General features: G+C 40.6%; 1 protein-coding gene across 3 annotated transcripts in view; it reads left to right on the top strand.

The window, feature by feature from the left end:
* The window catches only part of ZNF608 (zinc finger protein 608), a 112,995-nt gene that overhangs the window by 2,314 nt on the left and 97,491 nt on the right, over positions 1 to 13,190 (top strand). Inside the window, exons 1-2 of one of the 3 annotated variants that reach the window (XM_036280585.1) lie at positions 221 to 280; positions 1,287 to 2,386. In XM_036280585.1, the coding sequence (XP_036136478.1) occupies positions 1,472 to 2,386 (915 nt within the window). In that variant the 5' untranslated portion in view covers positions 221 to 280; positions 1,287 to 1,471. Of the gene's footprint in view, positions 1 to 220; positions 281 to 1,286; positions 2,387 to 13,190 lie in introns of those variants that run through there. The other 2 variants (XM_036280586.1, XM_036280587.1) reach the window with 2 other exon arrangements.

Raw genomic sequence — 13,190 nt, 5'->3', positions numbered from 1 at the left:
CTTTGGTGCTTCTGTTGTGAATGTGAAACATTATCTTCCAGCTGTACAGTGACACTTTTTTTTTAAAGGAGAAAAGGACTCCTGATCCGTTTGCCAAAAGGGGGGTGGGGAGGTGGAATAATGTTATCGAGTGATTATTCTGGCTGAGATGTGTTGTTTGGTTTCTCCCTTCTTGATCATTTGGTGTTTAAGTAAAATGAGGCACAGGCTTGTTTGCCGAGTGGAGTGGGAAAGGCATTTTGATTTGCTGGCCTAATTAAAAAATGATAAAGGATTAAAGGTAAGCAATGTCTGTGTGTGTATGTATATTTATTTATTTTTCTTGACAATCAACTGTTAAAAAGGGGGCTGATCCCTTTAAAAACCGTTTTAACTGATCTTTGTCAAACACACACTCATTTGCGGTCATTGAGGCCACCTTGGCGCAGATCACTTAAAGTGTATGTCTTAATCAGTTTCCCTGTACAGTCAGTAGCACTATATTTAACAGATTGAGCAAGTCTGTGACCTAGGACTATGGTAGAATTGCTCAGATGTATTTTTTTTTAATCGAAAGGCAGATATTTCACTTTTTATTTAACACTGTCTTTTCTATAGAGAAATGCTGCTAAAGATGTGTGTGTGTGTGTGTATTTCGAAAATTGTATAAATTGTTGGGGAAGAAAGGATAGGAGGGGAGGGGATGTGTATGGGAGGGGGATTATTGGTTGTTTTTTTCTGTTCCTTACTGGGAACAAAAACCAGATTGCCCAGACAATTTGTAAAAAGAAGTAATAAAATTAGAAATAAGGAAAATTTAGCAACATCATTCTGAAACTAACCTCAGAGAACTTCCAGGGTCTGGTCTTTTAAATTGCAAGATCCAGGGCTGTTTAAAGCCGTGTTCCTCCCTCTCGTCTGAATGTTCAAGCTGTGTATCTGGGGTTGAGATATCATTTGTATGTACTAGAAAAAAATCTTAAGCTCTTTTCTTTCCTTTTTTTTGAAAACCTTTCTGGAATTGACTCAGATCCTTAAGATATTTTAATGCCTTTAAAAAAGTGATTATCTTTGTGCTGTTGCTAAAGGGACTTTCTTTTTTAGCTACTGTAAGATGCTTACTGTCACGGGTATGTTTTTGGGGTTTGGTTATATTCCTTTATACCTGATTTTGGACTGTGGAGACAATACATGAATCACCTTACTCTCCATCCTTCCCTGTACCCCTTACTGACTCCCCAATATTAATCGTTTTTTATTCTGGTAACACCCAGACAAGAAATATTCGACTTTTCCCCCCTTCACAGGAAAAGGTGGACCTGAACTGAAGGGTGTAAAATCCCTGGACACATTCCTTGGGCAGGAAAAAGAAGAGGAAGATTAGAAGATTTTTTTTTTTCCCTAAGAGAAAGCCCAGCGGAGCTAAACGAATGTCCCCTCATCTCCAAAGGAAAGTTCATCGGATTTTTACTCTAAAGAGCTCATCTTCAGGATGTCAGTGAACATTTCTACTGCAGGAAAAGGTGTGGATCCAAATACAGTTGATACTTATGACAGTGGCGATGATTGGGAAATCGGGGTTGGAAATTTAATAATTGATTTGGACGCTGATTTGGAGAAGGACAGACAGAAATTTGAGATGAATAATTCTACCAATACCACTAGCAACAGCAACTCTAAAGATTGTGGAGGTCTGGCCTCCAGTGGGACCGGTGCTACCGCAGCCTTAGCTGATGGCCTAAAATTTGCTTCTGTTCAGCCCTCGGCTCCTCAGGGGAATTCACACAAAGAGACCAGCAAATCAAAAGTGAAAAGGAGTAAAACTTCTAAGGATGCTAATAAATCTCTGCCTTCTGCTGCCTTGTATGGGATTCCCGAGATCAGCAGCACTGGCAAGAGGCAGGAAGTCCAAGGGCGCCCTGGAGAGGCAACTGGCATGAATTCAGCGCTGGGTCAAAGTGTGAGCAGCGGCGGCGGCGGCGGCGGCGGCAACCCAAACAGCAATAGTACCAGCACCGGCACCTCCGCTGTCACCGCGGGGGCGGCCTCCTGCGGGAAAAGCAAAGAGGAGAAGCCAGGTAAAAGCCAGAGCAGCCGAGGCGCCAAGCGGGATAAGGATGCGGGGAAATCCAGGAAGGACAAGCACGACCTGCTTCAGGGCCACCAGAATGGCAGTGGCGGCCAGGCCCCTTCTGGGGGGCACCTCTATGGCTTTGGGGCCAAGAGCAATGGAGGTGGCGCGAGCCCCTTCCACTGCGGGGGCACTGGGAGTGGCAGCGGCGTGGCTGCAGGGGAAGTTAGCAAAAGTGCCCCGGATTCAGGGCTCATGGGAAACTGTATGTTGGTAAAGAAGGAAGAGGAGGAGGAGGAGAGCCACAGGCGAATCAAGAAACTGAAAACGGAGAAGGTAGGATAAAGTCGCCTTCCTAGATCTCCCACTTTCCTCTCTGTGTGCATTTGTGTGGGAGTGTGTGAGGGGTGTGCCTCTGTGTGCCTTACACTTCTTACTTGTGCATTTGGTTGCTTGTGCGATTTCTATGACATGCATCCTTTGCCTAAAAATTTGGTATGGGGGAGCTTACTTGGGTGCAGTGTTGAGCTCTTGCTTCTTCTACAGCTGCTGCTGCTGTTGCTGCTGCTGCTGCTGCTTGTGGTGCTAGTGTTTGGGTCCCCAGGTGGGAGGGCCTGGGTGTTCTAATCACCTTTTTCCCTGCAGAAGGGCTCCTGGCCATTAAGCCAGTTGTGGTGCTTTTAATAGAAAACCTGTGCATGTACCCACTTGACTCTTGTCCTGGTTTCTCCCCTAAGGAGAACTGTCTTCTGTTTTAATTTACATGTCCTGGTATTTTTAGTAATGTGTCCTTAGGTGCAGGGTTCATGGTCCCTCCCTGGAGAGGTATGTCAAGGATGCTAATTTATACTCCGCCCTCAATCCATTTATTATTTTTTTGTTACTTTCTCCAGAAAGTCAAAGGATCTCATCCTTGGATGGATTGCTTTTATTGGTCCAGAATTAAACCCCAACCTTGGTGTCTTTGGGTCAGTGGTTCCATAACTGTGTAGAAAGACTGGAACGCTTTTGGTGGCTGCTAAGTAGGACTCCACCCTTGGTCTCTCACCCAGTTTTTAACTGGAGATTTAAGTGCTATCACTTGGATTTCTAGCTTGACTTAGGGAGTTGAAAGGTTGGTTATTAAAAAAAAGTGAAATAGACTTGGCAGATCGGTATTCCTGAAATGTGCAAACATAGCCAAAGGATACTAGAATTATGTGTTGCATTTGAGCAATGAAGCTCTTGGACTTAGGCAATTTGGCCCCTTCCTCCCATCTTTGTCATTGTCTTCAAGTCTAGTTAGACACTGCATTTGAAGAATGGCCCCCAGTATTCTGCTGTTTGGTGCTGGAGGCCTGTGACTTACTGGTCTGGTGATTGTTGTGTATTGCATAATGTCCCAGGACTGAAGGTGCTCTGTCTACTGGGCAGGTTGGGAGTGAGTTGGGATGTGAGTGATGTTTCTGTGCAACTAACCCTTAGATTAATTCTACAGGTTGTGCTTTACAGAAGCAAAATTCATATCATGTGGTTTGTGGCATGGCTGTTTGGAAATATGCTTATTAAATAATTTGATTTTTGCTATTTCTTACTTGATCAGAATTGTAAGATGTCTTTGGATAATTATTTTTGTGTACAATTATTCACTGCTCTACTTAAACCTTTATACTTCTGTGTTCGTGTGTTCAAGATTTAAGTTGGAGTACAGAAATAAAGTTTTGATTTGATGGTTTTAGAAGTTGATGAAGGTACATGTAGATAATGCCAAAACTGCAAAAACCCTCCAAACACTTCTTTTATTCATCTCCCCTGGTCAGACAGCATTTTACATTGATGAATTTCAACGGAATTTTTAAAATCCCAGGTTTTAATTCTTATGTTTAAATGTGTAGTTTTGCATAATTTCTGCTAAAAGGCATTCTGAAATCTTCTTATTACTTAGTACAGTAGGGCATTTACTTTTGTTGCCAATAGTCTTCAAATTGCAGTTCTAATCTGCTCTAACTATCTAGATGAATTGCCCTAATCCAGTGTTCACAATGGCTGTGGTTAAGGAGTCAGAGCCATTTGATTGGATTCACTGCTGCGTGGAATGTGGGAGGTACTGCCCTCTTGCATTCCCCTTAGCCTTTTAATCTTCCAGCCAAATGTTCACATTGAACAATTTTGTTTAGCTGGCAATCGGAACATTTCACTATCTCAAAGGCTGCTGTCATGGCAACTGAGATTAGAGTGTGGTGTCGGTTCTCCAGTTTTTGTGTTCTTTTCACTTTCCAGTCACAGAGGAAACTGGACGGAGAATGGAAGAATTAAATTATTCATATCCATGCAACTCATCTTCAGTCAGAGCAGTATAAATGTGATAATATGAATTACATAAATGAAGAGCAAACAAGTCACGATGGGCCTGGGGTGGAGGAGGGGAGAGAGCTCAGTGCATGTAGATTCACTCCACTGCCAACCTGAGTCACTGGTGTTGGAGCACAGGGGCACTTCAGGGATGGCTCTGAGGGGCTTAAATCCTGCAGTGTTGGCCATTCTCTGTGAAGCTGGGTGTTGGCTCAGGAACACTGTTGGGTCAGGCTTTCCTCCTCACCCCCGCCCCACCCTCACCCCCACCCCAGAAAGGCTTCTCTTATGCATGCTCTCATCCTTGGCAGACAGATTTGGCACTCCCTTGCACAGATGCCACCCAGGGAACTAACTTTTCATTCCACTAACCTGTGGTTGTGTAAATTAGACTTCAGTGTAGGAAATACTTTCTGATGATAGGAGGAGGTAAAGATTTAGTAGGACAAGTGTCACCTAACAAAAATATTTCAACACTGAGGCATCTTTGAGACAGGTTTTTTAATGTTTGGTACAGTGTTTTAATTTCAGTCTTGCCTGATTTTATGGGTTTGGGAAGAGTAAGTGCCTCAAAAGTGAAGATGATTAATTTTCAGCAATCAGATGTGGCTCACGGTGGGCCAAATGTGAAAACCAAAGGGGCAGGTGTATGTGTGCGCTTTTTTCCTTCCCAATTCACAGGAGATTCATAAGACTAGCTGTCACTGGTTAATGTTCACAGCATGCTTAAACGTCTATTTTTGGTGTGTTTATTCTATTTCTTCACTACACAAAGTCATGTAAAACATGATAAATTGGACCTTATGAAACCTAATTAAATCAATGAGTGTTCTACTCCTTTATGTGGAAACCACAAGTATGTTGTAAAAGTCGCCACTCCCTTAATACGTGAACAAAATCAAAACATGCCATAATTCTAAGATGTTTGAGCTCTATTTCTATAGCCCATTTTGTGGTTAAGCCACCAGTGACATGTCTGAATAAGTAGATTTGACGGGTTGGCTTTTGGTTGTTAAAACCTGCTTCTCCACCTTCCGCCTCCTTTCTTTTGAAGCATAATAGCCTGCGTTGAGGCTCTTCCGCATGTGTGCTCCTTAGCTGTCCTCATAGTTTTGACTTATCAGACACAGGCATTGGCTGGGCTAAATGGCTAGTGTTACATGGGTCTATTTGATCGCTGGAAAATTAAAGAATACGTAGAAGATTTCTTAAAAACAGCTGATACTTAAATAGACATGAAAGGCAAAGGAGATCTTAGAGTTGTGTTTTAGGGTTCTGACTACTCAGTACATATGAAAGGAGATTATTTCTCCAATATCATACTGCTTTCACTAATCTGGTCCTTAACAGCCTAAAGGTGGTGTCTACAAATGGACCTGTCTATAAAGGATATCATTCACTGTATTTTATTCTCTTGTAGAGGCCTTTTAACACTTCACTAGGGAATTCTGGCACATTTTCTAAGTGAGTGTGAGCAGTTTAAGAACATATTTTGATTAATGAGTTTTGTGTATGATATGCTTCTTTCCTGAAATATAGTGCCCCCTACAAATTCTGCTTAGAGAGTGCAGTTTATCTACTGTGAAATAAAAGGGCAGAAAGGTCACTTGCTATAATTAAAGAACAAAGTCCATTGTTGTCAGACAGCAAACAGTTTTGAAAGCTACACAAGGGATTTAGCTGTTAAAAACGTTGGTAACTAAGGGTAGCTCCCAATCAGCATTGATCTAGCTCCCTACTTTTCTATGGTTTTCCTATGCAGGGTGACAAGGCTTTTGAGGTGGGTGCAGAGGGGCTGCCCTTTCCCCAAGGAAGTCTTCTGTGAGAACCCATGCGGCTCGGAGAATTTGTATGACTTGGGCACATCGTCGAATTCTGAGCATAGAATTTGAAATCTGCTGGGTTTGCTGGAGAGATTTTAAAAATCCACACAACTGATCAAGATTGTGCTAAAAGGAGATAAATAATGTTTAGCAACTTTTAATAACTTTGCAAATAGTCTGTAAAAAAGGTGGGGTGTGGAGGAGGAATTGATTGTCCAGATGTCTCGAGGTTAAGAATGTTCTTCAAGTGAAATTGCTTGGCTGCAAGATGGTTTTAATTAGAGTGTTATAAAGACTTATTTTTCCTAAGCAGCATTTTATAGTTAGTAAATGAAATGTATGCCGAAAGTGCTAAGCAGAAATCTCCCTAACCACAGAGGTGTTCAATAACCAGATTCAAACAACATGGAAAGTACCATCTGTTCTTCGTTTTCAGCATGAAAAACAAGGATTGAATGGCTGAGATTTGCTCCAATTTTGACTGTGTCTGTGTGTGTGTTTTTTTTTAATTTAAAAAAAGTTCACCTGGTACTTCATAGAAACTTGAAATTGCAGTAATATGAGCAACACTGTGAAAACACATGTTTCTACATTTATTCTAACCAGTTCCACTTTTATAAAGATTTCCAGAAGCCCAGCCATTGAACACTTTCTAATGGTTATTCAGTTCCTGCAGGCAATCACAATGAGGGGTCAGTTCTTCAAAGATCTAACTATTTAGTCAGTACCTGAATTATTCTGTCAATTTTCTCCCTGGAGGCAAGGGGAGCAAAGGCGCCCACAGGCCAACTCTGGTTGGCGTTTATCGGTTAATCTAATTGTAGGTGATAGGGCTGTGGACTGATGTTTACTCTATAGAGACCTTACTCTCCTTAAGAGCTGTAGTTTCTGATTGTTGACAACAAGGAATATATTCTTTTAAGGATGATAACTTTTTGAGTCCTTGACTTTTAGATGCTAAGCTTTTTGGTTCTGGTTTTTCGTAAGAGCCCTGGGTAAAACATTATCCGGCCTTTGTTTGAGGTCTTTTATAGAAGCTAATGACTGGGCTTGTGCCTCCCTGAGATAAATGACATTATCTCTGAGTGGGCTGACAGGAAACAGACATGTTAATGGTGAAGCTGCGGGGAGGATCTCCTCAGTTCTGACAAAAGAGTGGAGAAGGGACCCCTGGTTGTGGTCATTAACACATAATGCATTCTTGCTCTTCCTAAGAGGCCCTTGATAATTGGAAAGCTATTTTAGCCACAAGCACTTAAATCATAAATCTACTACTAGTTCCTCTGCATTCTTAAAAGTAGCAAAGTAATGTGTTTTTTGTTAACAAGTGTGCAATCTGGTTTTTAAAAATGGTAGCACCTCAAGGCTGGGCGTAGTGACATTTGGGAGAGCTGTGCTTCTGTCTTTATCAGATGGGATCTGTCTTGGTCTTTCATCATTTTCATTCATCCTTTTACTTTAATAAAGCAAAAAAAAAAAAAAAAAAGTGGGCCCAAAACCTAAAAATAAATCATTTTTATACTTGAAGATGTCTCATGGGAGAGGGATAAAATCCATTTTTATAAGTGGGGGAAAAGATTTTGTTCAGTGATTTGAATGTGATGAAACCTGCCTTTTGAAGTGTATGTTTAAGAAGTCATGGGTATAATTGAGTTTCAATGCAGTTTAAACTCTGCTTCTTGAACGGAGATAATTGCCATGTTGAACACACTCTAGAGGTGTAGAAGAGGTGGAAGGATCATGTTATTCTATTCTTTAATATTGAGCACTGGAAGTTTTTCATAGTAATTACTGTAGCACAACATAGTTTTGATTGCAGGCACTCTGAACTTGCCAGGGATGTGAACATCAAGGGCTTCACTTGAATACTAAACAGTTTATTTCTTAAATTACTTATTCTTAGTATAACATTCTTGTAGAACATGGAAGCCAGAACTAAGGAATACTGGGCTATATCCTTCTTAGCAACATCATAGTGGAAATAACCTTTCTTCACTATGATTGTTGTCAGTAAATAACTCCCTCTTAATCTGTGCATTTAAGGTTATATATAGAGAGAAAGAGAACAAGAATGACTTAAGTCCTCATTATGGACTAACCTAGGGATCATACTGGTACCGTGTAACCCTAGTATTGCATAGGTGTATGTGTATAAATGTGATAATCGCATATATAGATGTTGGGTTGGGAGTAGATTGAGAGTATTGAGTTAGTATGGGCTTTATTCTTTTTAAAAAAAGTTTCCCTGTTGATTGTACGTTCCACTCTACTGCAGGGTAAATGGGTTCATTGGTGTCCAATTCTCTCTCTCAGCTGAAGTTTCACAGTGACTACTTGCTCTCTGTTGCAAGTTCTTTTCAATTTAAGATAAAGGTTTTGGCAATTGCAACAACGTTTTTGCAACTGAATGAAAGGTTGTTAAACTATTCAGTCAATTGACTAGCAGTTGGGTGGTTTGTAATGTTATTTTTAGAGGTCTAAGGACATTCAAGAGGGTGAGATAGGCACATTGTTCCTGAAGCTGGTATCTATGTATCTTCTAAATTTTGATTAGAACTACCTTTGGGTTTTGCCTGAAGAACTGAAGTGATTACAAAGCAAATACCTCTCATGTTTTGATAGGCCTTGAACTACATGGTACTCATCTGGTATTCAGAAGGCTCCCTCCTCCCCACCCGTGAAGCTAAATGAAAATGTAAAAACATATATTGTAGTTGTAAAAGAGAACTCAGTTTCAGTTAGAACAAATGGATTTGAAGGGATGAATAAATACTACTGCTATTTTTCAAAGCTGCTCTCTTCTTTCTCATCCCCGCCCCCCTCCCCGGTTTGATTATTATTCCCTGTGACATTCTAGCTCAACCACTGAGCTTTTTTGCCTCCTGGGAATCCTCATTGTCAGCTAGCACCTTAAGAAAAATGTGCCTACAGGGACATTTAGGCATATTCTAATAATGCCATATGAATGTAGCTTTTACAGTTTAAAAATATATTGATTATATTTTGTGTTGTACATAATGATTTTAGAAAGCAGATATTTAGGTTGTGGAATTGGCTTATTATGTTAACCGGAGAGCAGATGGCATGGTGCCACAGACGTATAATTTTACTTAAAGGGACTTTTAAGGTTTTGATGTGTTTTCTTTTCCTCTTATTTCCCTGATGGCTTCTTTTTATTGAAGGGTAACTTAAGGAGACCTGGTAGCAATTTTACTGCCTTCCCCTGACAGTTTGAAATAATAGCTTGGTCTTTGGTTGCACTGATCTTCTACCAGTCAACTTGATTCTGGTTTTTGTCATGTGGTAGTGAATTAAAAAAAAAAAGTGTTTGTAGTACATACGTTTTAAGAAACGGACTCTTTTATATGCTTCAATTAGCAACAGACGACAAAGTTCCAATTGGTCACACTTTCATAAACTCCTAGAAGTCACTGTTCATCCTTTTGATTAAAGAAAACTCCTTGTTGGTTTCTTGGGAAAGCACATCTGGCCCTTGGGCTGCTTTAGGTATATACCTTTTTGTCTTTCACATTAGTCACTGAAGGTGCAAAGGTCATGTCTAAGTTGTTCCTAGTTAGGTGAGCAAGCCTTCCCCATTCTGAAAGGCTGTGTACTCTTTTTGGTTACTACACCCACTGTGTATTTGAATTCCCTTGGCATAAAAGTATCTTTGTTTTTATTGCCTAGATTTTACAGGTTTACCCATTCTTCTCTTAGAACATCATCAGGATGAGTTGGAAAGCATCTCTTAACTTCTTTTTTTTTATTTGCAAAGTGTGCATAAGCCAGACCAGATTACTTTTGGATTTCCTGTCACCTCCTTGGCTGATTTTATGGATGGCTCATGTTAAAAGCAACAACCATGTTTGAATTGGAAGGGTTGAAGCCTCGGGTTTTCATTCTTCATGGAGAACTGTTTATTTGTGTGTGGTTCACCACAGTACATGGATAATACTATCAAATCTGTGCTTTATTATAGGCTTATGACTAGCACAGCAGCACTTCAGTTATGTGTTTCTGCGTTTTAGTTCTTTGCCAGTTCTTTTGTGATGGAAATGAAGTTAGAACTGAATCTTTGCAGCCAAGGGGAAAATAAGCACAACAAATAGAAATTGTCCCTTGAGCCAGTTCAGAAGTAAGCAGTGGTGATTTAAAGAGAAACTGTTTTTCAAACTAAGTGAAACATACAGAAAAGTACTTCATGTAACTTTTCTGTGAAGATCGCTGGAAGAGGAGCCAAACACTTGGACAAATGAGGCCGCTCCAACCACTAGGCTTATACCCTTTATATTGTTTCCTATCTTAAGCAACTGATTGAAAAGCGATTCACATTCCCAAAGCCCGCAACTGCTTTGAAGGTGGGATCTGAGTAAGTAATATTGTTCGCTTCTGCTCCCTAAAGGGAACACCATGATTTTAAAACAGAGCAATGGAGCTTTCCCGACTCAAACTCCATTTGGCCAATTGTCTGCATTTACATTCCTTGCCCAAATCCTTCACCAGCCTTTCCCGTGATGCCGCAGCAGATGCCAGACACTGAAGTAGAAAGCGAGCAGCTGTTTCCATTACTCCATTGCTGTATTATCCTCCACAATCTGCTTTCTTTTGCTCTCCCATCCCCCACTGTTAAAATAAAGAAACCTCTCCCTCTGACTTTTTGTGTGCTCCAGTTTATCGGTCTGCAGGTTTACCTTATCAGGACTGCAGGTTTCTTCAGAGGGTGCAGTTTATTGTTCGCGGACAGGAGCAGATGGAGCCCCCCGGCCCCCGGGGGCGTGCCCGCTCCTGCCCGCGGGCTGCACGCTCCCTGCGGGGGGCGGCGGGGGCGCGCAGCCGCAGCCGGGGGCGCGCTCGCCTTCCCTCCCAGGACCCGTTTATAGCCCCGAGCGCTGTAAATCTGTCAGCTCTTCACTATGCCCTCACCTCTTTCTTCATTTGCTCCAGCTTCTAGTTTGACAACGTTCCCCTGAGGCGGAATTCTAATCTGCTTCCAATTAGTTGCAAAATGTGACTGAAATTTCCACATTATGACTGCTGTTTTACTTGCACGCACACATCTAGAAACAAATTAATGCTCTTGAATATTTATTTTTTGAGCCCTTGGATTTACTTTAAGAGGAAGAGTTTCCAACTGTGTGGAATGACTTCCAGGACTTGTATTTTTTCCTCAAAGCCCTGTATACTGTGAATACACACACACACACACACACACACACACACACTCAGCAACTAGGGTGGGGTCCGCCCCATCTCTTAATAAGCCTTTTCCATCTTTTCAAGATTTCTCCAAATGTATTACACATGGTTAAGTTAAACAAATAAATTTTGTAGTATTTCTAAAATAAAACAAGGATGTTTGCCCAAGTTGAATGGAAGGGTCCTGGTGCAGTGTTTTAAAAAAACACAAATACACACAAATTAACTTCTAAATATAGCTTAAGTATTTTTGGCCAAAACACAGAAGACCTGTTACACACTTTTAAATTCTTTCATTGGATATTCAAAAGCTGCAAACCCAAATAACCATATTGGGCAATTAATTGGCTTAACAAATACAAGGGCAGCCGCAGTATTCAAGATGTCACTGAGGGCTTTGAGTGTGCCTATATCCAGACCACACCCTTTAGAGGATGCCCTCTGGGAGCTGTTGGAACCTTTGGGCTGCAGTTGGCATAGTCATGGCTTCCCCTGACTTTATGTAGCCCACTGTTAGGAGAATGTGCTGGGCTCTGGGTTTTGGGAGTGGTCCAACTTTGAGGGAGATCATTACCCCAATTCTATTTCCTCCTTTTCAGTGATTTCTAAAAAACGACGATACTGATCCACCTGATTACATGTAAGTATTGGAGATCTTTAACTCTTGGTTGTTAAGGTTAAGTTTAGCTTAATTTATTACTTGCCTTAAAAACTACTTTCTCGTGTACTGGCAAATTTTAGTACCAAGGCAGTGGTCTCTGGGTCAGTGTTTGCAGAAAGGTGGTACCCTTAAGTTAAAGAATGTAAACAGCCAAATTTACTGGTGCATTTTATGGTAGTGTTCAGTCCTCAGCATCTTGGTAGATTGATATCAATAGTAATAATGGGCTTTAAAGAGGTGTGAAGAATTTTATTGATGGTAAAGTGGTTATGTTGATCACATTACTTTGTATTAGTTTCTAAATAACACCTTCACATGTAATACATCAGTTGTTTTTTCCCAACATCATTGTCACATATAATCATAAAAGTTCTGTAATGATTTATTTATTATGTCTTTTTTTTTATGTGTTGTTTTCAACCCCTGTAACTCAGATGTGGAGCATTTATTTAATTTTATTTAAAACAAAACTTATTTTAAATTACCTATTATATATAGGATCTAAACTGTAAATTATTTTATTTGAAAACTTTTAGCTATGCCAGAATTTCACAGAAGAGTGCTCCTTGTACTGCGTCTTTTCTTCTTACTCTATGACTGGTAGTAGAAAAAATAGCCAGATTGAAATCCTTAAAATTTTTAAATGTGGGCCTTTAAGATTGTAGAGACCTCCTACGTTAAAAAAAAAAAAAAAGGAAATAGTTGCCCCATAGTGAAATGCTCACAATAGGCACAATTGTACCAACCCCTCAAGTCCTGGGGTTCACTAATTACCCTTTAATGAGGTCAGTCTGCCCCATATATTTTTTCCTACCTTGGGAGGAAAATCACACAAGACAGTTGGAGTTCAAGTGGATCTTGCTGTATTTGCAACTTAGCATAACTGCTTTGAAGGCCCCCAGGGTGCTTAATTTGGCCTAGGCATTTTTGTTTTGGGGGAGACTACACACAGCTCCCCATTGTGTGAATAGAAGCCACTGTGCATCTTGGAAGCATTACATGCTTTTGTTGATGGTGCATAGTTTTATAAACTCCAAATGAGCTTATTGCCTTTTAACCATTGGGAGCACTAAATAATGGAAGAAACTAGAAGTCTCTGGGTTGGGTAGCGGCCAAGCAGTTAAAAAAA

The sequence above is a fragment of the Molossus molossus genome, unplaced genomic scaffold (genome assembly GCF_014108415.1).
Source record: "Molossus molossus isolate mMolMol1 unplaced genomic scaffold, mMolMol1.p scaffold_m16_p_3, whole genome shotgun sequence".
NCBI classification, from domain to species: Eukaryota; Metazoa; Chordata; class Mammalia; order Chiroptera; family Molossidae; genus Molossus; species Molossus molossus.
Note: the sequence above shows the minus strand (reverse complement) of the source record. Positions and strands in the feature narration are given on the sequence as shown.